The following is a 26666-nucleotide window of genomic DNA, read 5'->3' as shown; positions in this document are numbered from 1 at the left end:
GAATTGTGAAACCTGATATTGGCGCAGTTACAGTCTCGCTTTCATTTATACAGCAGATAACAGAACTGAGGACTGCAAACAGGGTTCAGCTTATTATTCCAACTTATTTCAGGTTTGAGAAACTGTGAGGGAGTCAGCACCACGCCGGTTATGTTAATGACACTCAAGTTTAATTCCAGCTGGACTTCAAATCAAATCTTAACTTTAATTTTTTAACATTTTTGAATTCACTTGACCCTGTGTAAAAGCTGGTCTCCAGTGTATTTCTGTGTGAAATTAACAGTTTGTTTTTTGGCTGGTAAAACTGCAGGAAAATGTATTTTGTTTAGATGTGTGGGTGAAGCGAAATGGAAAGTTTAGGTGCTGAGTTTTATCAGCTACCCACTTCTACCTCACAGTATTTTATATGTTTGTGTGTGTGCAAATTCAAAAGGAATAAACACATCACATCCTGCACAGTGAAAAATATTCTTAAATATTCTGTTTTTAGCTTCTGGTTTTGCTCACAGAGGAGAATTTAAGGATTATCTGAAACTGAATGGTGAAACACAGGTTGAAATTGTGAGGGAATTTTCTCTTGTCTACCTAATGAATGACTGGTCGCTGAGCCACAGATACTGCATTAAATCCTACAGGCCTTGACACGCTCAGGCAGCCGCTCCACACGCAGCTGTGGTTTTCTGCTGAAACTGTTGGTGCCAGCGTTGATAACAGAAGACCTTGGATGGTCAGTAACAAGTGGCTGGGTGTCCTGAGAATTAGCACCTGGGCGTGTATAATCAAGTTTCCTTGTTTATGGTTAATGGACCAATAGTCTATTCACACATCCCTCCTTGCTTCTCCGTTTAGATATTTGGCCGATTATGGAGTGTAAGCTATCTATAGTAATCTCTCTAAGTGTACAAAGACTGACATCACACACAGGAGACTGTACTGATGAGTCCTCCTTTCTCCTCGGCCGAGCTTCAGTAAACATCCTCAGCGTAAGACATCCTGGGCTCCAGCGCTCGTTCTTCATTGAAACACCTCGACCAACGATGATAAGAATTTCTCCCTATCACAAATAATCCAAAGTTATACTCTGGTAAAATTTAATAAAAGTTTATTGTTGATCTACAAAGCATTTCCATATCACATGTTAATTAGTTTCATCGGGACTAAAAATTTTAACTGCTTTTGCTCAGCTTCTAGTTTTTCCTCATAGAAATCAACAAAACATCAAAGTAGCTGTTATAAAGATCCGCTGATGCACCCACTTCAACCCAGGCGGGCAGAGTCATGCATTTCAAAGTGCCGTCATATGTTAAGATGCCCAGAAAAAAAGGTTAGATGATCCAGACTACAATCTAAATGCCGCACTGTTGATAAGATAAACCAGACTCTGAAGTGAGTTTTTAGCTCTTTTTGTTAATGCCAACAACAGTAAAGAAATATTATACCCACTATATTCAGCTCTGTAAACTAGGAAAGTCAAGACATTCTGGGAAATAATTTATCTGCTTTGTTTCAAACACAGATGCGGCTGATATCTGTACGCTAAATATGAGGCTGCAGTAAGATGCCACTTAGCTTAGCATAAAGACTGTAAACAGGGGGAAACAGCTAGCCTGAGTCCAAAGGTAAAACATTTACCTACTGGCAGCTCTAAAGCTCACAAATGAACACTTTATATCTTGTTTGTTTAATATGTGAATTAATTTAGGTAAAAACAAGTTCCAGGAGTCCAACCTTACACAGCCTTCATGATGTTACTGCTCCCAGCCAAGTAGTCCTGACACATAATCCTCATGAATCCTCAACACGTCATTTTCACATTTTGATTTTTATACAAATTTTAAAAAACGAGACACAACGTGTTAATTAGTGAGCTTCAAACGTGCCTATAGGAGGATTTTGTGTCTGGAGGACAGGTGCCAGGCTCGCCGTTTCCATGTATTTCCAGTCTTTATGCTAAGCTAAGCCAACCATCAGATCCATATTAAGACATGAGAGTTCTCATCTAATTTATCAAAAAAAGCAAATAAACATATTTCCCAACTGGTGAATTATCCCTCTGAAAATTTGAACACATCAATATTATGATAATAGACTAGATTTTTAGTATACTGCTTATATAATTTCAATATTTCTGTTATAATATCGTGATGTAACTTAAATATTTGTCTTTTCCTGGTCTTAAATGTTTGCGTGAACTCATTAGGCTCAGTGAAATTAACATTTTACAACATTCTTCTGTTGTGTAAAAAGCTTTAAATACTGACATGTTTTATATAATTGTATTTGGTCAAAGGTGTGATGATTTTGTCAGTTTTCCCCTGAATCTGGTTCCATGTTGAACATTCATTGATCACCACATAGATATTCTTATTGGTATATGATGAAACTGTTATGAAAAATCCAGTTTTTCCTTCTTTTTAAATCTTTTAAAACTGAGGTTAAAAATATTGTCAGTTGACCTTTTCATCAATAATCCACTCAGTGGACGCTGTGGAGAGTCAGTTTTTAAATGAATGAGATGATTCCTGTTTTTGTGCCATTTCAGCTGCGTTAGTGCAGGTTTCCATTGGGAAAGAAAAATAAAAAATACCACAGCAGCCCAACACACACTTTCAAACAGAAGAGAGGGTTTATGACCACAACAGTATTTGGCTAAAATAAAAAACCTGCACACGCACAGCTGTCAATGGCACACATTTGCACGTTTGGACACTGCTGACTTAAAAGTGATTAAAATATCCCACAGAATTCAGGACTCAGATCTGTCACGACATTTGAAGCCATGAATTGAAAAAGTGCATTTTCGCAGTGCCAGTTTTACAAATCAATGCCTCTGGTTTCCACGTTGTCCGGTCAATTTGTGTCCGAGTGCGCTCATGTCGGCGTTGAAGCGTATTGCTGGAGTAACAGGGAGTAGCAGGCGGTGCACACGGTCTCCGGGAGGATGGAGGAGGGCAACGGCAGCTCGTTGGACACGCAGCTCTCGCAGAAAACGCCGCTGCAGTTCTTACACTGTTTCTGGAGGGAGGAAAACAGAATTATAAACCACAGTCGGAGACATCGGACGCGTCTTCAGCTGAAACTAAGTAAGTGTTGATTCGAGAGAGAAACACATCACTAGAGCTTCACATCTGAAAACCAGGAGGCTCAAGAAACAAGACACTTGGATGAGTCTTCAAGAGATTCTTTGATTCTTTCTTTCTTCGCCGTTTGTGGGAAATGCAGGTCGAAACCAGCTGATTTCTTAAAGAGACATTATACTTTGTCTAAAAATGCTTCTGCTCAAACTTTGCATTAAAATCGTTGTCAGTATGTTTCTGATTCGAGTTAAAATGTATGAAAACATCAACATGTTATCTCACCATGAGGAAACAGGTCGTGTAATGTTTTCAGCCTCTTCCATTACAATGCAAGTGCCTGTATGATTTTAATACTTTCAGACAGTCTGGATCAAATGAGTTTAAATAAATAAATGTTGTAACCTTTAGTTAGAAATCTTTGTACCTTCGTCTTCAGGAGGGACTCGTCTTGTTCACACATCGTACACATGGAGGGATGGCTGATCTCCACGAAGGACTCGTCCTGCAGAAAACCAGTAAAACAGCAATATCTCATTACTTCAATAAACACATACTGTACTTAAGTGATAGCTCTACCTGCTGTAGACTGTTTTCAGCAGGCAATGTGTTTATGAACTGCACTGGGTTTACTGGGAGGTACCTGAACCAAGAGCCTTGAGAGTCTAAACAGAACCATTAAAAAAAAAAACAATGTAATGATGCTGCAGTCACGACAAGCAGATACTGGGACACCGGGAGTGAACATTTTACTGATTCATTCATTATCTACTAATCAAAAGTCGCTAGATACATAAACTAACATTTCCTCATGTGAATAGAAAATGTAATCTGGTTAGTAGAACATATCTGCTGCTGCAAAATTAGTTGGGAAAAGTGTATGTATTAAAGGTTTAACATTTGAATCTTATTCGTCATGTAATAAAATCAAATCAGAGGTTGTTTTAAAGGTAAAATCCTCACCTGCTCGTCCTCATGATGTGACAAGGACCTTAAGGGAAGAAGTGAGACATGAAAAAAGTCAAGATCTTTTTTCATAACATTAACGATGTTTCTAAAACTGCAGATTTTGAACTACTTACAGGCTGGAGCTCAGGCTGGTTTTGTCCTCCTGTCCACTGTGTAACTGGTCACTCTCCCTTTTCACTGATGGGGATTCTGGAAGATTCTGTTGGAAAAAAGACACTTAATGTACAAAGTCCAAGTACACAGCTCTTTACCTCGGTGTAAACGTGAGCACAGACGTACTCTCGGTATGTTCTCCGGTTGTCTCCTCTCCCTCTGAGGAGTACCGGGCTGTCTGGATGCGGCGTTGAGGTGATGATGCTCGCTCTTTCGCTCTCGCTCTTTTCTCAGCTCATGCTCCAGATTAGACCTGAAACAACAACATTAAGACAAACACAAAGCAGGGAACAGATTAATAAACAACAAGACACAAAGAATACAATACAGACTTATTCTGATGATTAACATCCAAAAGAAAATGCAGTAAAATTCTCAAATGATTTATGATTACTGTAACATAAACATAAACTGACAGTACCGTCACTTACATTTACATTTTATCCCACATCACAGTACATCTTACATGAATGTGATGCGGGATCTGCTGGTGGGGTTACTCCCAGTTTACAGGTGAAGCACTACATCACTGTCCTAAAGCAAGGTCACAAACATCACCAGAGAAGCTTTAAAGCCGTGAACCCAGAACACCAGATTTACTCTTCATATCTTAAATAATTTGATTAAATCCACTTGTAGGAAATTTGTATCATTAAATTAAAATATCAGCTATGATTGATCCTCCATTCTCTATCATGTGACACTGGTCTTGCAGAGGGACTGTGTCAGAATCTAGTTTTAAGACCGGTACTGTTTTAGTTTATATTATGCATCTTTGTTTTGAAGTTGTGTTTTCATTTTTATTTTCTGTGTCTGGTAATTAACACACAGAAAGCCTCAGGTCAGGTAGATTCATTCCATCACAGACGAACTGCAAAGCTGCAACCAACGATTCCTTTCATCATCAACAGGTCGGACGGGTATTTTGTTCAGGCTGTAAAACGTTAGTTAGGAGCCCAACTAAACATATTCTAATGTCTTTTTTTTGTCTGACAAGTAAAACATCTTTGAGTTTACTTTAATAGAAACTGAGGAAAACAAATATTCACATTTTAAGGCTGGAGCAAATGAACTTTTGGCAAATGATTTGAATGATTCATCAGTTATCAAGCCAATTCATCTTCCGTCCACTGACTAATCAGCCAATTATCTCAGCTCTGATCTTCAGCTCAGTTCTATAATGAAAATGCTATTTTTTAAAAAGGTGGGTAAACACAGAGTCAAAACAACTACTTTTCGCTCCGGGACCCTTTGGAAGGTTAATAAAGGGCCTCGACTCAGACCAGCTACCAGCTGCACCTGCTCTGCTTCTTTTCCAAGCAGGAAATACTTTATTTTGGAGGGCAAAATACCTCAATGTGTTCATATTAACAACTGATAAACAATGACAACTTATGTCCTTGTGAACTATGTAAGATGTACTTACGTCTGGGAGAGGTGCAGTTATGGGACAAGAATTATAGATGTTAAAAACAGCTTTGCCTTTATTCCCATTTCTCACACATATAAGCGTTAACTGGGACAGAATCTGTAGCTGGTTCAGACGCTCCAAAATCACATGAAGGGATTATTTTCAGAATGAAGGAGAAAATGAATAAGACATCTCCCTCTGGCACCCAGGCTGCTAAAGAAGTAGGTGGGCACATTTCAGCTCTAAAGTCACAACTAATGTTTATCCTCCTTGGTAAAGCCGGGAATAAACTCTTTGACCCAAGCATTAACATCATCTTCACCACAGGAACTGTCAGGACTGTGGGAGGTGTAGGGGCTTCAATTTGTTTAACAGCTGCACTAACAATAACACAGGCATGAAGCTCTATAAATCACAATTAACTTGACAGTGACAGTCGTTTAAAGGATATGGTTGGAGATACACTTTTTTTTTGTTGTTATTTTAGCCAACAAATCCAAAGAGACCAAAACCAACACTGTTTTACTTCATCTTTCAACACTCTGGCACTCACACTGTGGCCACAAGCCATTGTTTCCTACTGAAGATGTAAATCTTTAAAAACAGCTCACAGATATTAGTTTCATTCACATTCAAATCTGGGAACTGTAGTTTTTAGCAAATGTTACTCAAACACGAGGAAATATTGAATGTGTTGGTGAGTGTTTTCAACAGTGGATTAATATATATTGTATAAAGGTAGATTTCAATGTGTAGTTTGATTATAGATCAGGTCTAGTTTCTATATTAATACTGATATATTTGAGAGAGAGGCTCAGAGCCTCCTCTCTTCTGATTGGCTCACAGACCTGTTGTTACTAGAGCTCCAGAGTGAAGCCTGAGAGTGGAGATGTAAAACTACACTGAGATGTTTTTTGGTTCTTAAAACCACAAATATATCTTCTTATGGATAAACACTTCAAATAAAACACAGGAGAAGAGGAAAATGTGGGACTTAAAACACATGTACCGCTCTAATGAGTATCTGTGGCAGAAGAAACACGTCACCCAGTGCAACAGCCCGACCCATTGATGTGTTAAGCTATATGATGGATTTGTTCACGATAAAAAAAACTACAGAATATCACCAGTTGTCCTTTAAAAAAAAAAAAAAAAAAGACATTAAAAGCATCATGTTGCCATTTTCTCAGACTTTACCTGTGTTTCCTCAGCTGCTCCACCTCCACCTGCAGACTCTCAATTTTGTCTCCAAACTCCTGTTTGAAGAGCCGGTTCGCCTCGACAGCCAGATCCCTCTCTCTCTCAGCCTGTTTGCATCTGGTGTGGGGTGAGCGGGTTAACACAAACTTATGATAAAAGAATAACTTGATGGAAAGAAACACGGTTGGTAAGAGATGTCTTCTAAAACTAAAATTAAAAAGATCTAAAGAGTGAAACCCAACGAGGACAACAGGGAGACTTTAGCCAAAGAAGATGAAGCGGGCCGTTTTTGTTTATTGTTTTATTAGCCTAATGATTACTACAGTTTACACCAATGTTATGTTCACATACAATTCAAAATTAATAAATTAATTTTGCCCTTTTCTTCTGACTTTATCCTGCTCCTGTCCTGGCCTGCGACACTTGAACGTGATTTACCAAATGACAACAAAGTTCTTGGATGTCAATCTCTAAACATCAGTTCGGATTCTGTCTCTCTGATTTATTTGATTTTTTTATTCTGTCAGTCATTGTTGGTTGAAAATGTTCAAGCACAGTCTCTGGTAGTGGTCGAATTCTTCGGAATAACATTACAGCGAGTCCACTACCGCACAAATACCCAGGATGTGTCCATTGGCACATAAATCATCATCTTAAAACTGTCCACGATGGACTTTCTACTCATCTTGCCTTTGCCAAAAAAGCATTAATGGCGTATTTTTAAGAAATGCCTGCCAAAGGAAAGTATAACTCTGATGTGGCGCACACATCTGTCAGAGAACACAAGGATTGAAGGCTGCTAAAAGGATCGATTCAGTCCACACTACTCAAAGCTGATGCTGGAGAGCCACTGCAGGAGGTTGTGGGAAGATGTTTTTTTTTTAATTTTATTTTCAACAACAAAGGAGCATTGTACAGAAAAAAGATAACATCCTAGTTTGGTTATTTCTATATTAGGCAGGGTTGTATGTTTGTATTGGGGTTTATGAAAGCGCTCAAGGAGCAGAGGGGCTCCACTACTGCTGCAGGTGGAGCAGCTTCCCTGCTGCTGAGTTCAGGTTTCTGGCCTGTTTCACCAAATGTTTCTCACTGATTTAAAAAAAAAAAAAAGATAAATAAATGATAGAGGAAAAATAATGATAATGAAAGTGAAGGGGGAAAATGACAAACAGGACGGTAAGAGATTTTTAAGTGAGTGATACCATTTCACAAATTAAATAATAAATAATTGTGTTGCTGTGACTGTCCTCACCTGGACTCCAGCTGTTTTACGGTCCCTGACATCTGGTTTATTTTCTCCTCCAGGCGAGCGATGACGTCACTCTTCTGTTTAGAGCTGGCATCTGCGCTCTGAGGAAGATGAGCCACGTTAGTCAGCTGGTGTCCTCCCTCAAGCTCATAACAGTGACTCAGTGGATATAATTTGGATCTTTTTTTATTTCATTTCAACGTTTCAGCAGCATGTTCAGTTTTAAAAGTGTCTTTTCATTCATTAACTGGCTGAGTCGTCTCCATGAGCTCTGACCTCAGATGGAGTGTGAGAGCGACCTGTAATAAGGCAGCTGTGGAAAGCAGCAGCTTTTCAGACAAGATTTTGTTTATTCAATTTTGTTTTTGACTTGGAGTAGATTTATGATAAAATGCTGCGGTGTGTAAAGGCCACTTTGTTATTGACTTGTTTAAACCTTTCAAGTTACAAATTCTACAAAGTAATTTCACACCAGAAAAGCTTTTTAAGAAATAAACTACAAATTACTTCCTACGCAATTAACGCCACAGCAGCAGCTGCTTAGCACCTAAATTGTTTTGGCATTTTCGCCAATGAACACTTGGGGGAGGATCAGACATGAAGCTTCACCTGTGACTTGTGGCTGAGCTGTTGGTTGATGGTGCGGAGGTCCTCCAGCTGCTGTCTGAGCTCCACCAGAGCGTCCTGCTTCTCACAGATGTCTTTCTCCAGCATCTTCATCGACAGCTCCATCTCCTGCTTCATGCCGATCTGCACCTCCAGCTCCTTCTCCACATCCTGCACAGACATCAGCTCGAAGTTCAGAGCCACACTCCATACTCAGAAAAATACAGGTCTATAGGTCTGCAACTGCAGGAAAATTCAAGATTTAAAATGTACAGATTTCTCAAGCTTCAATGTCAATTATACACTGTGCATATGTCTTAACTAAACTACTATCAGATGTAGTTACAAAAAAGGTCTGAATAAGACTTAATGAAAGTGTGGTTCGAAGCCTAACCACTACCTAAATACTGAGAGAAGAAACACGCTATGAGAAACTTTTCAGTGACTTTAAAACTTTAACACCAAATCGAAACTGTGATAGCAGTTATAGCTACACTTGCAATTCCACCGCAGCATCAAGCTCTACACAAGAGCTAAACAACCATCATTAAGAGCCTTAAACGCACCAATCGCAGCAGAGTCTCCTCTTTGAGCTGCTTGCGCGTTTCGCCCAGCGCTTGTCCGTCTGCTGCAGAGTCGCTTCTTAACGCCTGAACAAAACAGGGACATGTATAATAAGACAAAAAGCAACATTTCTCTTTCATAACAGAAGCACTGTATGTTGTTTGTACATATATTTAATTATTTTACTGATGATCTGTTCACCTTTCTGGACTCCAGCTGATATGAGCTCTCCTCTTTTACTCTCTCCACATCTTCTTGTAAGGTGATGATCCTGTTATTTGCCACTGCAAGCTGTGCAGACAAAATCAACAAAACAACTCTTTAATGAAAAGAGAGAAAAAAAAGAGAAAAAAAAAAAAACCCTGCAGCTGTGCAGAGAAGCAGAAGCAGACGTTTTGTACTGAGACTCACTTCCTCTGTGAGCTTTGTGTTGGACTTCTCCAGAGCGTCCACCTTGGCCTGCAGGTTATTTACTGACGCGCTATAAACAGACAGAAACATCACTTTCAGTGAACGAGGTAAAGGCTGGGCGAGCTGCGGAAGAAGGTGAACAGAGTGAAGTGAATCTGACAAACCTTAAATGTCTGTTCAGCTCCTCCACGTAATTCTTCTGGTCGAGAATGGCTGTGATCTGACCGTCACTGAAGGAGCAGAGAGAGAGAGAGAGAGAGAGAGAGAGAGAGAGAGAGAGAGAGAGAGAGAGAGAGAGAGATGAACTACACGTTGAGGATGGAATAAGACATACTGCAGCATAACCTAACTAACATGTAGTTAGCTGTTAGCCACCTTGGTTTGTATTCATACATGATCATTTCAACGATCAATTGTCTATCATTGATTGCAGCCACCGGAAGAACGTCTAATATTTCACTTTCATAATGAGGAACATGTTGAAGTGTGAAACAGACCCAGAGAGAAAATAGGCAAGGCATAGAAAATAGATTTTTTTTTAGCTCCGTACTGAGCCAGGACACTTTTTCTCTATAGTTAGTGGTGTAGCCAGATCAAAACATGGCTGTTACAGTTACAGTTACACTGAAACTGAAAGTCCATATTTCAAACTAAAGGACGCAGCAGAGGGTGTAACAATCCAACAGGAGTAACAACTGAAAAAATCTAATCTTTTTCTGTATTTAATATTTTTTAAATCATCAATAGAAGCTTGTCTCATACTGGTAGAGTTGCAACAATTACTCAATTAACTGCCTAGTCGATCAACATAAAATGAATCAGTGAATTTTCTGCTTCTCATGGTCTCAACATTTTTGTATATATATATAAATATATATATATATATATATATATATATATATATATATATTATATCTTTGGAAGGACACACAATCAGTCTAATGTTCTGCAGACCAAATGATTAATCAGGAAAATATTTGGCAGTTTAATCAATAAGTGACAATCAATAAGTACTAACTGCCCTGATGTATCTACAGTTTTTTTTTTTTTTTTTTTAGTTTTTCTTTAAAACTATTCATTCAGCAAAGCAAACAAACAGCTAATAAACTGCCACTTACAGTCAACACTAATTTACCACGTGGCAGAATCACTGGCCCCAGTGACAGGACAAACTATCACTTGATGGCCAGTTTCTAAAGGTAAACCACGTCACCTAGTACCATCAGAGCTAAAAGTAAAGCTCATATAATGTCAACAAGTCGATCCATGATGGACAACAGTACGAGGCTGAAGACTGCTGACTTCACTGTGACTACTGCTGGTGGCTGGACAGATTAAAAATGGATTGAAATGACAATGACTTTGGTTTAAAGGTCAGGAAGCAGCACTCACCCCTCTGCACTCTTACTACTGTGTCCGCCATCTTTGAGGTACATTGAGAAATCAATCACCCCGACCTGTAGAGGTAATTTAAGAAGAGAAAGAAAATCAATGGCAACGGAAACCAAAGCACAGGTTTTATATTAAAGAACAAAAATACAAGGGTGCAGGGTTTAGATGCATTCAGGTTAGGTCAATATCTTAGAGTTCAGCCAAGCCTCAAATTAACATGAGGTTTGTTACAGGAAAGGTTTCACTTCACTGTACTGACGATTGGTTAACTGGCAACTGGCCCGTCCCTCCAGTGACTCTGGCCTCGTTCCTAAAGTGACGACTAATCGAGCACGAAGCAGCGATTCCTGAACAGTTTGCTTGTTTTAGAATTTCTATGTGAAGAATTTTAATGTATACGACGATGGACTAATGGCACAGAGGTGCTAAATATTTGCTTCTACTGTAAATCCAGTGCTTACTAAATACAAAATATTCCCCCAAAAGTAAACTGTGTTGCTCACAGTGTCTCGTTTCTTTATTTACATTTACAGCGTTTCAGTTTACACAGACATCAACACTGTGTTAGAACCGAGAGATATGAATGTCCTTCGCTTCCTCCCTCTGCCCATTTGATTTCGTTCCTAATCGTGTGCCGTGGTGGAAGTGAAAGTGAAAGTCAGAATAACCTGCGAGTCCAAGTCTTCTCCCTTCATACACAGATTGGCGTCGATGACGTTGAGTCCAACGAGCAGTCCAGCGATGACGGCTCCCTCCTCCTCCATCATCAACGCATTCGGCTCGTAGAATTCACTACAGCGAGGAGACGGGTGAAAAAACAGAGAACTGCTTCAGCAGGGTTCACACTCATATTTAAGACTTTTTCAAAGCTTTTAATACCATATAACTCAATTAAATATCTTTTTCAGAGACATACTAGTCAATGAATAGTGGAAAACTAGTGGGGAATATAAGTCCTACAGTTATTGAGATTAATGGGACACTTTTGTCAGCACTTCCCAGCTGTACATAACAAATGTATCTGACCTGAAACCAGATAAGCAGTCAAAGTGACGGATGGATTATCAAATTCAGAAATAATTGATTAATTAAAGCTAATTTATGTTTAAGCTGAAATCTTGACCTGACCTATTTAAGCTAGTGAGCTTCCTAGCTCTGTAATGTCTCTTAAATTACAAATGAATTATAATTAATGTCACCTTCTATGACAGATGAGAAATATTTAAGACCTTTGTACATTTTTTAATAATATATATTTGAAGGAACTGAATACAATGCTATTGAAGACTTTTAAAGACCTACAGAAACCCTGTTGTGTTCCTTTTCTAAATGTGCACTTCTTGGTGGAAAAAGAAATATAATAAATGACATAACAATCACAAATGTTTTATTTGTAGATAGCACTGGTGTGACTCCAACGAACCTGAGCAGGTCCTTTCTGTTGATGATGGTCTTCATGTAGTCGGAGAGCTTCTTCTGCATCAAGGCCAGTCGCAACCAGGCGCGCCCTCTGCCTAGAGGAGTTCTGTCATCAAACAGGGAGGTCGGATATAAACACACTCAAACCCAACAACTGCAACATAATACATAAAAAAAACAAGTCATTATAATCTTAAACAAACAATTGCAACTTGAAAAGGAGCTCCACGTGGCTACAAAAAGAAATAATTCCCATTTATTTGTATCAATCCCATTGATTTTATCAATAAAATCTTTATGACTGGGTGAAATCTGCCCGCGCTCTTTAGGGAAATGATGTAACAGACTCACTTGAGGCCAGGCAGGTCTTTTACACTGGCAGTGATCTCTCCTGCCTCAGGCGTCAGCTTCTCCACCAGCTCCAACGCCCCCCAGAATGACTTGTTCTGCCCCAGGAAGGTCTTCTTAGCTGATGGTTGAGACACAGTGTTTGTTGAGATATCTCATTTTAAGGAAATCAGGTCATTGAGTCATCACTCGGGACATAAATAAACAGCAGGAACTAACCAGAAACTATTCTAGTGCACAGAAAAGACAAAAATAAGTACTCTGTTTTCAGTAAATACAAAGCATTTAATCAGCAAAGTTGTCATTTTAATCCCTTTTACATCTTTTTAGTTTGTTTGAATATGATGGCTGGATAAAGTTATTGCACATATTCCTCACAACTACACAAACTGTGGATCTGATATGTATTCTGGACAGTTACCAAAGTGATCAAGATCCCACATTTTGATTTTCAATCCTTACAGACCTGTAAGAACCACCGATCATGGTGTTTTGAAGAGATGACAGATAACATTGTGAAGTGTGACATACGTACTTTTCAGCCCATGTTTCAGACAGTGCTCCATCACGACAAAGAACTGCTGGAGAGGTGCATAGTCAGAGTCGAGTGTACGTCCCAGGTTGAGAGCAGACTCGATCAGGCCCTTGATGCTCAGTTTGGCCATGTTCATCAAGTTAAGCCTTTCGATTGCGATGGGATCCTTGGGATCTAAAAAAAGAGACAAAAAGAAAACAGGTCTTTTAAGTCCTCATAGTAATGACACGAACATTGAGCAGCAAGAATAACTCAGGAGCTAAATTTATCAAGACCTGTCAGGGGAAATAAAAACTATTTCGAGTCAGTTCCATGTTTCCTTCAATTCCACAAGATCAAATGATTTTCAGGCTGTAAAAGTAACATGGTTTTGACCTGGAAATACAAGATGAAAAAGTTCTAAAAATTTTTCTAATTGTTTACTCCGCGAGAATGAAAGCTAAAACTAACTGTAGGAGCTAACACAGCAAAACCTTTGATGCATTTGTAATGTAAAGCTAAAACAAGGCATAGACCCGACAGAGGAAATTTAACCAAAACAAACCTAATGCAGTCAACTCTTATTTCTTTATATGATCCATCTATACATGTGTGCCTCATCCATTATTTATGTTGGTACATAACAGACACTGAGGGGCTTTTAGTCGAGGAGCTTATTGACATTATTAAACATTCATACATTTGGTCTGAAATTTGCATTTGCAAGGATTAGACTCTGAAACAGAATATGGACGTTATGTGTTTTGTTGCTAAAATTGTGTCAGTCTCCATCAGGACTATCAGCTCTGATTTTAATAGAGAAGTTCTCCTCATTACAGGTGACTGCAACATTCAATTTAGCAGTTAAACACTGAGATGAAAGTGGACAGCTGGGTAATGAGGTATAGTCTATGTTCTATTTAATTATCAATATGCAACAACATCACAGCCTGACTTCCGATTCAGTCCATGTCACAAAAAAGAGTCGAACTGTATCAATAGATGTGCATTAATGACTATAATATGTTAAAGGTCCCATATTTTACATTTTTCCTGTTTTATTTGAAGTGTCGATCCATAAGAAAATATATTTGTGGTTTTGAGAAGAGTTTTCTGAGCGATCTAGTAAAAATAAAACAGATAAACACTCAGAGAAACCGAATCCTGCAAGGTTGGATGGTGGGTTCAGATAGGTCATTCTAAATCTCACTTTATACAATATGGGACCTTCAAATGCCTCAGATGCTACAAAATGAATTCCCGGATTTTAACATGAACATATCCCACATGAACAACAAGTCAAAGCTAGATGAATTATTTCACGTAGTTACTGTAATACCAAAAACTAGCCTGTCTACGTTTTTGTTGATTTATGAATTTCTAAAAGTTGCAATGAGTAAAGGATATCAGCTTTTTACAAGGAGGCATTCAAGAATTCCCCTGCTACACAAAGAAAATGCAAGAACCAGCATGTGTGAAAAGTGATTTCCAAAATAAATGTCACATATTACTAAAAACGGAGATGAAATACTTGTGCACTGAGCCTTATAGGTTAAGTCTAAGGGATAAACTCCACCAGTGGAAACTATTCATGTGATAATATTGCTGTGAATTGAAAAATATCAGTATCAGCTGGAATAAATAGCAACTGCCAAGAGGAAAATTAAAAATCATAGTCCTGTAACCCGCAGTGTAAGACTTTATCTTACAGGCAATTGACAAATCAAACGTTTCTGTAACTGTCCTCTGTAACATGATTACAGTAGACCATAAATGTTGAGCTGATGCTGCAGTGTAGGAAAAGTCTGAACTGCCCCCCTTTCTTAGGGAAACTGTGGACTGGCCAACCTGCCTGGTCTATACTGAGAGAAGGCGTGGCAACAGATGAGGAAGTCTCTCTACAGATACAACAGCATCTGTCGTATTGATCAGCACACAGCAGATACTGTGATCTCTATCAAATTCAAAACCAGAGAAAAACAACACTTAGTGCAGTAAATGCATATCTGTTTAAAGCAAGGTATGTGTTCGCTGCCAAATTGAAATATCTGGACTCAGTTGCATCCCGTCTGGTTTAGTCTCAGTGAGTGTAAGAAAAAAACATTCAAATAAACAACATGCAAACCTTGAAATATTTCCAAAGATCAAGGAAAAACACAGCAAATATAATGGATCAAATACTTGTTGTCAATCTGATTTACCACAAGCTCTAATAAATTCTCATCACAAAACAACCCGTACTTCCTGGTTGTTTCGTTGCCCATCCCTGGCTTATTTACAAGCAACGTCATCCTGCTGTGTGACTCTCAAACCGTCTCCTCTGAAATCCACCATGACACAGCTCAAACAGAACACATCAGCACAGTTCACTAGGTGAAACATGCTCCTTCTGTACCACCACGCCCAAACAGAGATCCCACCGTGTCCACAAAAACCTCCTCAGACGCTGAACTAAGCTGCCACATTACCTTCATGCGCCGGCTCTGGGTCTGGCGTGAGGGAGATGTCGTTGAGCTCGCGAAGGCAAAGCCACTCGCCATCGACAGACACGCGAAAGTTGCAGAGATAAATGGTCTCCCGTGCGGCCTGGGTGATCTTGTCAGTGGTGGGAGTCGGGGTTTCACTCTGAGGCGTCAGATCAGACATGATGACTCAGCTGATGTGAGGCAAAGCCAACACCACCGAGGGGAAAAAGGCGTAGTAGCTTTTGTTCCAGGAGCCAGTGAAGGCCCCAAAAAAAAAAAACAGGTCAGAGAGAAGAGGAAATCAGAGAGGATGAGATCAGCATCAACACAAAAGAAGAAGAGAAAAAGGCCAATACAGAGAAGGCCCACAGCAGGTGTCTGAAAGGGTGCTGCTTCTCCTCCTCTTTATGCCTGCATCCTTCTCTCCTCCTTGTTACAACTGAGTGAAATACGCTGCCGTCTTGAGAAAGGCTGCCCTGCTCTCTCTCCTCCTCCACCTCCTCCTCCTCTTCCAACCTCTTGTTATCCCTTTTGTGCAGACTGGGAATTTAAAATGCAAGAGAGCACCGTGCTGGAAATCACAGCCCTCCTCCGGCCAGCTTAACACCGGTTCACTCTGATTGGGCTGCCTGTGCACCGCAGTGAATGCACTGGGTGGGTGTTGACCAAGATGGCTGACAGTAGTGCTGGGTACAGCAACACACTGTCACGTGAGCAGATGGTGCATGCGTAAAAAGAAAAAAAGGAAAAAAAAAAAGGGGGGGGGGGGTCCCCAGAGGACCAAGGCAATGCTAATGATGCAGCAGAGGACTGATCTGTCTCTCAAGCATCAACAGCCTCCCCTGACCTGAAACAGAGGCCTGTTATTTGACAAAGCAATTATTGAACGGGCTGCAGCAGCACAGCACAACGCCAACAGCAGTGAGCGACAAGGGTAATAAGGCCAGATGTCCTGGCTGTAAATGGTTATTGTGTTTTTTTTAATTTCCATCTAGGGAAAACCAAGTGACCTCTTATAAAATAAAAGGCCAATATTCCGGTGCAGTTTCTACAGGCCTGGCCCATGTTGACGAAATTATAAACCACACTTGACACTGATGAAGAGATGATATCTAGGGGATGATGTTCAGTGTCACCAGAGGATGAGAAAAATATACATATCAATTTGGAAAAATTTAAATACTATGTCCACATTACAATATTTGTAACTGTGGTCCAAATCAACAGAGGGCTCAGTGTTGATTTAACGCAGCTACAACTGTCAGGTTAAGCAAGTAAATGAAGTAGCTATCAGACTTAAGAATCAGGAAAAGTCCATTTAAGTTTTGTCATGTTATATGTGTCCTGCTGCTTGCAAACCACCTATTACATACATGTTGGAAAAGTGCTGTGTCAAAGGTCTTATGACAACTGATCATACCTATAAAAGATAATCATAGGATTTATTTGGCTAATTGATCAGTTGACTTAATTAAAGACATGCTGTAGGTATTGTCCTGTCACAGATTAATGTTAAAAGATTCATTGAAATCTAATGCTTATGAAAAACCAGTGTAGGGTCTCTCTGATGTCTAGAGACTGACCATGTAATCACAACATCCTTAGTTCAAGCTGTGAACCTCTGTTGCATGACACACCCTTATTCTCTTCCCTCGCTTCATGTTTATCTTAACAACTAACAACTTGTTTCATTATTGATTATTGCTCGACCAATAGATCAGCCTTATCGATTTTATTGTCTATACCAACATCAACATATAGGTATCATTGTAAATGTTGGCCTGTATGTAATAAGGAATTACAGAAATAGCTAATTTACAAACACCACACAATTACATTAGAGCACTTGTATGCATATGTTTATTTTACACTGGAAAATGTAGGCCTGGGTAGCAATAAGCAATAAGCATGCAGCATGTTTAGATCAAGATCTAATCATCACTGACAGTACAGGCAGGGCTGCAGCTAGGGATTATTTTCCAAATTAATGGATTAATCGTTTGGTAAATAAAATCAGAAAATAGCGAAAATGTTCAAATATCTAATGTTTTCATCTGTCCCACCAGCAGCTCATAACACTGAGAAATTCTGTTTGCAATGATGAAACACAGAAACACTCACATTGGAGAAGCTGCAACCACAGCATGTTTTTTGGACTTTAAAATTGATGAATTGATGAATAATCAATCAAAAATGATTAATTATCAAAATAGTTGCTTCTATAATATGATTAATCAACTGCAACTTTGCAACTCTACAGGATTCAATTACTGACCTACTTACACAGGACTGTCAGGTTACTTTGCTTTTCCTCATGAGATATGGGATGTAATCAATGCTTACATCCTCTTATGATCATGCAGTGGAGATGTGAAAGCAATGTAAAGTTAGTTTATCAAGTGGGTGTAGGTAACTAGGCTATAATCTTCATTTATTTTCTGCTGAGTTGAAGCAGTGATCAATAACGCACATGGATGGTTAGTTCATGTGAAATATTGATGACATACATAATAATAGTTACCACAGACAGAACTTTGGGCTCAAGAAAAGCCAGCTATGACCATTTCACCGTTAGTTCTAACACCAAACAGAAGCATTGCGAAGTAATTACCCAAGTCTGTCAATAACAACAGGTAGCAGAGGAGTTTATAAACCACACACCTTGTTTACATTTGCTGTGTCAACTCACTGACATGCCACCTAAAATTACTGACTTGCGAATGAGAATCACGTGACAAGAGATTTGATGGTATTTATTACAATCCTAACCTTAGCTAAGTTAGTCACTGGCAGTTTTCTTGAGTCACAAGGAGATGGGAAGTTGTTTGTTTAACAGTCCAAAGTTAGCTAACTACACTAGCAAGCTAGTTAGCTAAGCTAACAGTGGGCACACTTTCTGTTTTTTGTACATTAGGTTATTATGGAGGATTATGTTTGCTAGCTGAGTCATCATCTGGACTTTTCAAAGTTTGTTAGCACTTACTTCTGCGCTTTGACTCGATTCTTTCAATCTGGAAGTCATACTGTCGAAGCGTAGTGGGTGACAGCGACCCAGCCTTCCCAAACCTCAAGTTCGAGGAGTTTAAAGCCTCCTTGAAGTAAATCACCGAGGTCGGGGAGAGAGTCTCATCTGGACTGTCAGCGTGTCCGTTTTCATCGGAGGAATTTTGTCTCCCAGAACTTTCTGAAACCTCAGAAGATGACTGCACAGGCAGATCTCCAGGCTGCATATCCCGCTCCGCCATCCTCCTCCCCTCCCTCGGTCAAACTCACTTCATGTGACCAGGGGGTGGGCTGTCGGTCAGCGGTCAGCTAGCTAGGTGCAGTTAGCTGCGGCCATGCACCGCTAAGGGTCTCAAAACAATTGTCAGGCCAGTCCGTTTAGTCCAAAATCTCTCCAGTAATGTCTCCGCCTTTCGTCTTGTCCTCCACAGCCTCCACCTGACCCGGAAATGGCTATGAATAAGTATTTTGGGCAAATCTGTTGCTAATTTCGCGAGAGTTTGAGCGTTGTGTCAGCGTTCCAGCAATCCCTTTACATGATCAGAGACAATGCAAGTGACTGAAGATGAGACACTAGTAGTAGCGAGATCAATCCCCTGAATGCTCCCATGATTCATTGCGATACGCTTCGGCGGCTCTGAGCACTTGTGCCTCTTCTTTTTGTAAGACTCTCTGATGAACTTTTTCTATCCTTCTGCACAAACAGGACACTTTGAACATTTAGAAAAAGCGCCGCTTGCCGGAAAACAATAAAATTACATTTTAACGAGGATAAAATGTTTGATGTCATCTAGCTAGTAGTAATAAATAACATCAACCTGGAATACACCTGTAACTTATTGCAAATTGCCAAATTTCCACCGACTGATGGCATATATGTCTGGAGTAGGCTACTTAGATTGATTGTGTGAATGTGTATGTGTAAGAGCAAAGACATTGACCCACGTTAACTTGATTCCTTTTACCTTTCATCACTTTATCCTTCAGCAACAGTATAGTTGGCCAGCCAAATGTGAATGTGTTCATTTTTTAGCTTCATAATTGTAGTTTCACAAACAAACAAAAAAAATAAGAAAATTTGTTTTTCTACTGCTTTTCAAGGTGTAGTCTCATCAGGGGATGAGTTTGCTCTGTTGTCATGGAGATAAGTGGTTGAAAGTTCAGGAAAAAGCTATTAGGTGCTAAATTGTTGAGACAAAGATGTGGACAAACTGGAATGAAGATTTTGAGTTCATCTCCTGTTTTTGTCACTGTTTATTGTTTAATTGTTAAATGTATAGAGAGCAGTGCACATTGATCAGTTCAGACATTTTGAAAACATCAGTGTAAATGTAACTAAAACCAGACTGAAGAGATACAAAATATACACTAAAACAGAATTACAAGAAAGCTGAGGAAACATAAAAAGAAATCTTTGGAAGGAGGAAACATAAATTAAATCTGTGGAAGGATGAATCATTCTGTAATATTTATGCACTTAACATCAAAAATTTGACGACACCAACACAACTGCAGGTTGCGCTTCACACTGATGTGAGTGAAATAGTGACCAAAGGGTAATGATCATATATATCTCATACAATAAACTAAGATAAATCCAACATAGAGTTAATCCAACAAATAAAGCTGGTCCTTTTAAAATTTTTATTGAATCTGACCATAATAAAGTAGACAATATCTGTAATATCATTTTTAATGTCATCGAGTGGTTTGAGGAATTTCAGAGAAAGAAAGGTGAGGTAGAGCTACAGTTCCTGGAACAATTTCACATGAAAGGCGTGAGCTGGCACTAAATAAAACGCAGTGGAAAGACATCAGGGATCAGACCAGCAGCATCAGATAGGCACTGGCTGTAGAGCACAATTCAAACTACAAAGCACCAACAAGCTGATACAAATGCCTCTCAAAGCGTCCTTTGAAGGGAAAATCAAATACTTAATAGGCTTTATGTTTTTGAAATGGAATTTGAAATAAAGATGAGGAATTGTGAAACAAAGATGTAGCTGGCCCGTGATGTTATTCTGTCTTAACGTCTCTCAACAATGCTGCCTTTTTTCCATGAATAAAACACGACGTACATGAGGGAAAACATGGAAATGCTGACATGCTTCAGGTTGTAAATGTGTAAAACAGCACCTGTTTTGCGTTATACACTCATGTATGAGGGATGATCCCTCCTCACACTAACTTGTCTTAAGATATGTCGTACTGATGTTAGCCTTAAAAATATTTTGTGTTATGAATAAAAACATTAAACATTGTTTTGAGAACAAATTTCAACTTGTGGAAAATTAGGTAAAACCCCAAGACAGCAATTTCTTACTTTAGACTACGGCATGTTCAGGTAAAAGTGTTGCTTATCCTGAATGACCATTCGAAGCCATTACAAAACAATGGTAATGTATTCATTCACTAAAACTCTTAGAAATGGCATACAGGCCCAAGGACTTTAACTGTACAATTATATCTGATGTCACACGAGATGCCACTAAAAGTAGATAAATAATATAATACACTATCTTATAACCATCTAGACAGAAGAAATCATTGAAATATGTGTTTAAATTCTGCTTAACATAAGGTTGCACATTATCATTTTTTGAGACAATTCTGAGTGTCCGTTTGTTTTATCCAATGTCCCAAACAACGCAATGTGATTTTGAAACATAAATGATAAATTCTTAATAGAAAATCTAAATTTCATCTCAGTTCAGACATATGTATAAATCTCTTTTGTGAAACTTTTTTTTTCAAGATTTTTAAAACCTATTTACAAAAATAAACCAGATATGAAATTACTCGCTGGCTAGACAGTTCAGACAAATGATGTCTCAGTCAATAAATTTCCCCGATATCACAAGTCCCTTTCCTGGCTTTATTTTGGCAATAGCCCCCAGCTTTCCAAAAAGTATCAGGTATCGGGACGTGTCTTAGATGACACCTGAAACATTTAACATCCCCAGCAAGAAATGTTTAACCTTGATTTTCATAGAGATTAAATATTACTCTCCTGTTACTGTGTGTAATCCAGGGAACTAAATTTGAGAATCATGCGCTCAGTGCAGAACCAAAGGTTATTGTGTATTTTTTGAAACAGTAGCCTAATTTCACCATATCATCATTCATACAGTCTGACTCCAGCAAAAATAAAACAATCATATTATTTGAAAAACCCAAATTACTTCACTGCGTTGTAATATTAATAGGAACAAATGACAATATGTAATGTAAAAGATGTAGTTCATAATGACAAAATCAAAAGTGGCCACTCTGTAGCTCTGTGGAACTTCTTGGCCTCTATTAGCTGATTGTTTTTCGATGTTACAGCTCATTTACTCTACTGCATGTTGTGTCTCACCACTGTCAGCAGGCAGCTGTTTTCAGCAAACAAGCGTTGATAAAGCCATTAGACAGGGTTCACTTGGTTTATCAGAGCCAAAGTTAGGGACCGGCTGGTCGAGAAAGTGAAACACCTGAGTTAAGTGTGCAGACCAAACAAGAGCAAAAAAGAAGGCATACGTGAATACTGGATTTGGCAGAAATACAATCCCAAAGGGACAGTAATATTGCTCTGTTTGATGGGTGTGTATCCTATGTATGTAATTCTTTGCTAACATGTTAGTCATCCGGGCTGCATGTCTGTTCTTCTGTCCACAAACTTTACAGTATCTTTAGTTTCAGTTTCCGTTTTACTAGCACTTCCTGTTTGCTAGGTACCTATAGATATACAGACAGCTATCAATAAATTACTTTATTTCCTATTATTTTTAAGTGGGTTTTTGTACCTACTTGTAAAAAGTTCAGTTAGTCACATGGCTCCCTTATAATTTAAACCTCCTAAATATAACAGAACTTTTCGTAAATGGAAACATACAATACAATACAAAATGTAGCCGACATTATAACAACCCACCCGAATGAATTTTTACCCGCGCTGTGTAAGAAAAGTAGCCGAATTGTGCGGAAAACCTCCCAATCTGGCAACGCCGTAGGAAACTTTCTTCTGAAGACGCAAACTGGCAAGTTCATAGTGACACACTGAATTGAAGAGCGCATGCGTGAACCGTTTTAAAAACTGTTAAACCGTTTAAATTTTTGGGGCTTTCCGTAAACAAGTTGTGCCGACTGAGTTACTGTATGTTAATCAGTTATTGATGTTGGGGAAGTTTCTAAAATTATGTTTGTCTGTCTGCATTCATTATAACATTGCTAACTTAACTACTGCACACCTGTTTGCCATTTAACGGTGAGTAAATTACCGGAAGTGGGCATCATTAACAACAAGTAATCAGGGTTTGTGTTACTTTCTTAACAACATTGACGACGGTATAAAAAGAAGTGCCTCCTATCATGTGTAAAATAACAGGTATGTTTGTTAAGCTAGTCGATTTGTGCGCAAATGGACTTGGCTAAATCAAAAACATTCACCAAGTCGTTCTGTTGAAACTGTTAGTTAGTTTTGATTGAAAGACGGGTAATGAGTTAAGAAAAAAAATTAAGACTATTCAAAGGGACACGGTGATAAAACTAAAAGCATGAAAGGTTTTCTTAGATCCTGACAGACTTTGCAGCTATAGTATATGAAACTGAATAACATGCAACAAAGGTATTTTAATGGATTCAAAAAATGTTACTGGGGTATGTCCAGCCAAGTTCAAGACAAGGCATGATCCTATGAGACAAATCTATAAAAGCCAATAAACTCTACATTTCTTGTTTTTTTTTAATTGTAGGAATGAGAAAAACCACACAATCTTTTTATGAAACTCTTCAAAATCCTGCAAACTGAAAGTCAGAAAGATTGGGGACAATTTGAGGCTTTGGCTGAAAAAAACCCTAAACTGTGTAAAATCCTGTAAAAGAAAATGAGAGGGAAATAGTGGGTTAGGCTGAGACACATCTCAGATATCACAAAAGGACAGACTTCAGCTCAAGAATGAACAAAGGTCTCATTACTTTGCTTTAATAACGCTTGAATACTTGTGGTGTAAGATTACCTCAACAGATCCTTCAAGTAGCCTATTTATAATCTGATGATGGGTTTAAGAGTGAAAGCAATGCAGTGGTGTCAGCATGACACATAATATGGGTTGAGTAGTAATTTTTTTTTTTTTTAAAATGTCTTTTTTGTAACCAGGACAGGGCTGTATTTTCTTCTGACAGTACAGGCCACTGCTGGGTGTATACATTTAGTTATGAAGGCAATGATATCAGATCTTGCCGTGATTCCTCCAACAGATGGCGTTGTAGATTCAAAATCCCTCATTCACTGCTGAAATAAATAAACATTCCCAGCAAGTGTGCCCTTATGAAGACACTGCAATAATCCTGCAATACTTTTCAGATGCATTAGATAACTTAATGACCAAAACACACACAGATGTCAATTTTTAATGGTGCAAATACAGAATGTATTCAATTGTGATTCCGCAAATCAGGGATTTTGAAAGACTTCTTCCAAGACCTTCGAGCACTTTTTGAGCTATTTATTTATGTAGAATAACTACCTAATATTTTTTTGATTGATTTTAGCTTTACGGATAATTTTTTTTTCATGTTTTCAGAAATATCCACAGATTGCCGACTTCAATGTTGAACCGTGTGCGTTCATGCATTGACCTTGTCTGGCAACAACTGTAGCCTGCAATGACTTGGTTCAACTAGAAGAAAAAAAAAAACGTTGGAGAGATGATGGTGCAGCAGTGGAGCAATCTGACCTCCCACCGGAGGAGTGGCGTTGACAGAAGGATGGTCCAGCAGATAGAGGCGGCAGCATGCTGAGCGCAGCCGCCGCACAATGCCACATACAAACTTACCCGAGCAGTGGAAGTAGACTTCTTTACTTTCATGCCACCGCAGGGGTGACAACAGGAGCCAAACGCACAGAGCCAAAGATTAAAACAAGCAGCGGTAAGTCTTCATACAACTTACCAGCGTAAACTTATTTCGTAAGGCCTTGCGTGCATGTGGAAAGAGGCGTCTTGGTTATAAATCACCAGGATTTCTGTCACTTTTCCTACAGTAGTACCCTAGGGACTTTAGCGACTATTTCTTTAGCGACATTTTTGTGACGTTTTGTTGAAACAGTTCATGATTGATTACACCATTAAAGGATGGCTTGTGCGTAAATGCGCAGCTTGAGTGTGTTTTGTTTTGGTCAATTGGTTCTTTGGGACAGACACTTGGCATGCGTTTAGCAGGATTTGTGCTACTATTTAAATCTCCTGTGCTGGTGTGCTGCTACTATTAGGTTTTTGGAGCCAAAGCAGCTGCATTATATTTATTCAGTGTGCTAATGTTCTGGAAATTATCCTTAAATGTATCACAGAATTATTACAGTTATTGTTATGATGCACAAAGAGTTTCAGCATGATATTTATTTGTATCTTTCCTTCTTTTTAAGTGCCTATGGTAATCATGTAATTATATTTTGCTGCACTATGTTTTCAAATCTCATCCATCATTAATTTGTGCACCAGCAGCAGGTGCATAATAAGTCTTACTTGATACCTGTGCTGTATAATGTCTCTCTGGATTTTGCCATGGTGTTATTGTAGCAAAAGAGACTTTCCTTTCAGTCAAACACTTGTGGTTAGGTTTTGACAGAGTGTGAAGTAGTGTGCACTGAATCCACAGAGAGCAGAGAAGTAACCTGTCCATGTGCTACTTTGTCAGGTCAAACATCCGCAGCCGCTCTGGTGATCCGCTCTGCTCAGCATATTCAGTAAGGAGATTTATAACACGCAACCTGAAGAGATGAGCGGCAGCAAGAAGTAAGTGACTTCAACAAGCTTTACAGGAGTGCCACTCACTTCATTTGATCTTAAATGAATCGGATACGACACACCTATGTGTTTATATATATGTGTGTGTGTGTGTGTGTGTGTGTGTGTGTGTGTGTGTATGTATGTGTAGGAGCCTACAAACAACAGCTTCTGGTGCTTAATATGAGGAGGAATGAATGCTTAATAGACCAGGTGCACCTCAGGAACAAGTGTTAGGCTTATCTGGTAGATCTGACAGCACACATGCTGTGACTGGCAAAAATGGGAAATTTATACCGTGAGTCAGTGGTGGAGGCAGGTAGACTGCAGGTGACTTTGCTGCATTTCAAGTTCATATAAAGAGTAAATCATTATATCTGTTGTCAGTGTCAGCTAGCAGACGGCTTAGAGGTCAATTAACGTTTCAACATGTTAAAGTTTAAGTGTCAAGACATGAACAGCCGTGTAATTGCTTAAAACATCCCTCAACAACAAACGTGTGGAAACCAGAGCGAACCTTTACACAGCGGTTTTTTTTTTCCTTTTTTTTTAATTTGAGCACCATCAGTAGCCCTGATGACACTGCATCCTTATCATCGACATACATGAACCAGACTCTTATTTAAAATTTTGAGGCAGTTGAAACGGTAATATGTCTATAGCTGCGCAGAGCTGCACGCCAAAAACATACTAAAAGTCATTGAAATTGATTAAAAAATGTGCTTATAGTAAGCTATTTGACATTTTTCTTAATCATCTTGGAGCCACTATTTCAGGGCTTTAAATCCCAGTTGAACCCTGCTTTATGATTCCTATGTGACCCCGTTCATTTTGAATAAGCAGTGGAAAGTTTTGGTGACAGTCGCCAAGAAACAAAGCTTTGATTTTCAACCTCATGCATAGTGAAAACTACTGTCAGACGAAAGCCCCAGTGTGGCTATCATTTATCAAAAACTGTAGGTATCCTTTATTGTGAGGTGAAACCCTTTGAGCTTCAGAGAAATCTGATATCCGATGACATTTCGCCGCCTTTGCATCAGGGATTTGACTTGATTTGGAGTACACGGTACTAGACCATACATGACCTGGACACATTTATTCATATCTAGTGTGACGACTACAGC

At 39.0% G+C, this 26666-nt stretch overlaps 2 protein-coding genes across 4 annotated transcripts in view; one reads left to right on the top strand and one right to left on the bottom strand.

Moving 5' to 3' along the window:
- Positions 1–1085: 1085 nt before the first annotated feature.
- On the bottom strand, positions 1086–19318 carry rufy3 (RUN and FYVE domain containing 3). 2 transcript variants are annotated; one of them, XM_023414381.2, is made up of 18 exons: positions 18759–19318; positions 13332–13505; positions 12800–12917; positions 12453–12554; positions 11698–11821; positions 11030–11094; positions 9802–9867; positions 9638–9707; positions 9428–9517; positions 9229–9312; positions 8666–8833; positions 8060–8157; positions 6805–6924; positions 4323–4449; positions 4157–4242; positions 4038–4065; positions 3502–3579; positions 1086–3015 (listed from the first exon to the last, which is right to left on the bottom strand). In XM_023414381.2, exons 1-18 carry the CDS (start codon positions 19018–19020, stop codon positions 2872–2874), a joined length of 2004 nt encoding a protein of 667 aa, XP_023270149.1. In that variant the 5' UTR covers positions 19021–19318; the 3' UTR covers positions 1086–2871. The 2 variants fall into 2 exon arrangements, with proteins under 2 accessions (XP_023270149.1, XP_023270150.1); XM_023414382.2 differs by lacking the exon at positions 18759–19318 and adding an exon at positions 15779–16581.
- Positions 19319–24557: 5239 nt separating this feature from the next.
- slc4a4a (solute carrier family 4 member 4a) overlaps positions 24558–26666 on the top strand; it is a 53982-nt gene continuing 51873 nt past the window's right edge. The window contains exons 1-2 of one of the 2 annotated variants that reach the window (XM_023414408.2): positions 24558–24688; positions 25454–25551. In XM_023414408.2, the coding sequence (XP_023270176.1) occupies positions 25535–25551 (17 nt within the window). In that variant the 5' untranslated portion in view covers positions 24558–24688; positions 25454–25534. The remainder of the gene's footprint in view (positions 24689–25453; positions 25552–26666) is intronic. The other variant, XM_023414407.2, reaches the window with a different exon arrangement.

This window comes from Seriola lalandi, unplaced genomic scaffold, assembly GCF_002814215.2.
Source record: "Seriola lalandi dorsalis isolate HSWRI2012SDOR001 ecotype SW California unplaced genomic scaffold, Sedor1 jcf7180002054524, whole genome shotgun sequence".
NCBI classification, from domain to species: Eukaryota; Metazoa; Chordata; class Actinopteri; order Carangiformes; family Carangidae; genus Seriola; species Seriola lalandi.
This window is presented reverse-complemented; position numbering and strand designations above follow the sequence as displayed.

Coding starts and splice junctions, on each gene's coding strand:
- rufy3 (XM_023414381.2), bottom strand. CDS start 19,020: ATGGCGGAGCGGGATATGCAGCCTGGAGATCTGCCTGTGCAGTCATCT. Junction 11,822..12,452: donor AACAGAAAGGACCTGCTCAG/GTTCGTTGGAGT, acceptor TCCTCGCTGTAG/TGAATTCTACGAGCCGAATG. Junction 3,016..3,501: donor AGTCCCTCCTGAAGACGAAG/GTACAAAGATTT, acceptor TCCTCCCTCCAG/AAACAGTGTAAGAACTGCAG.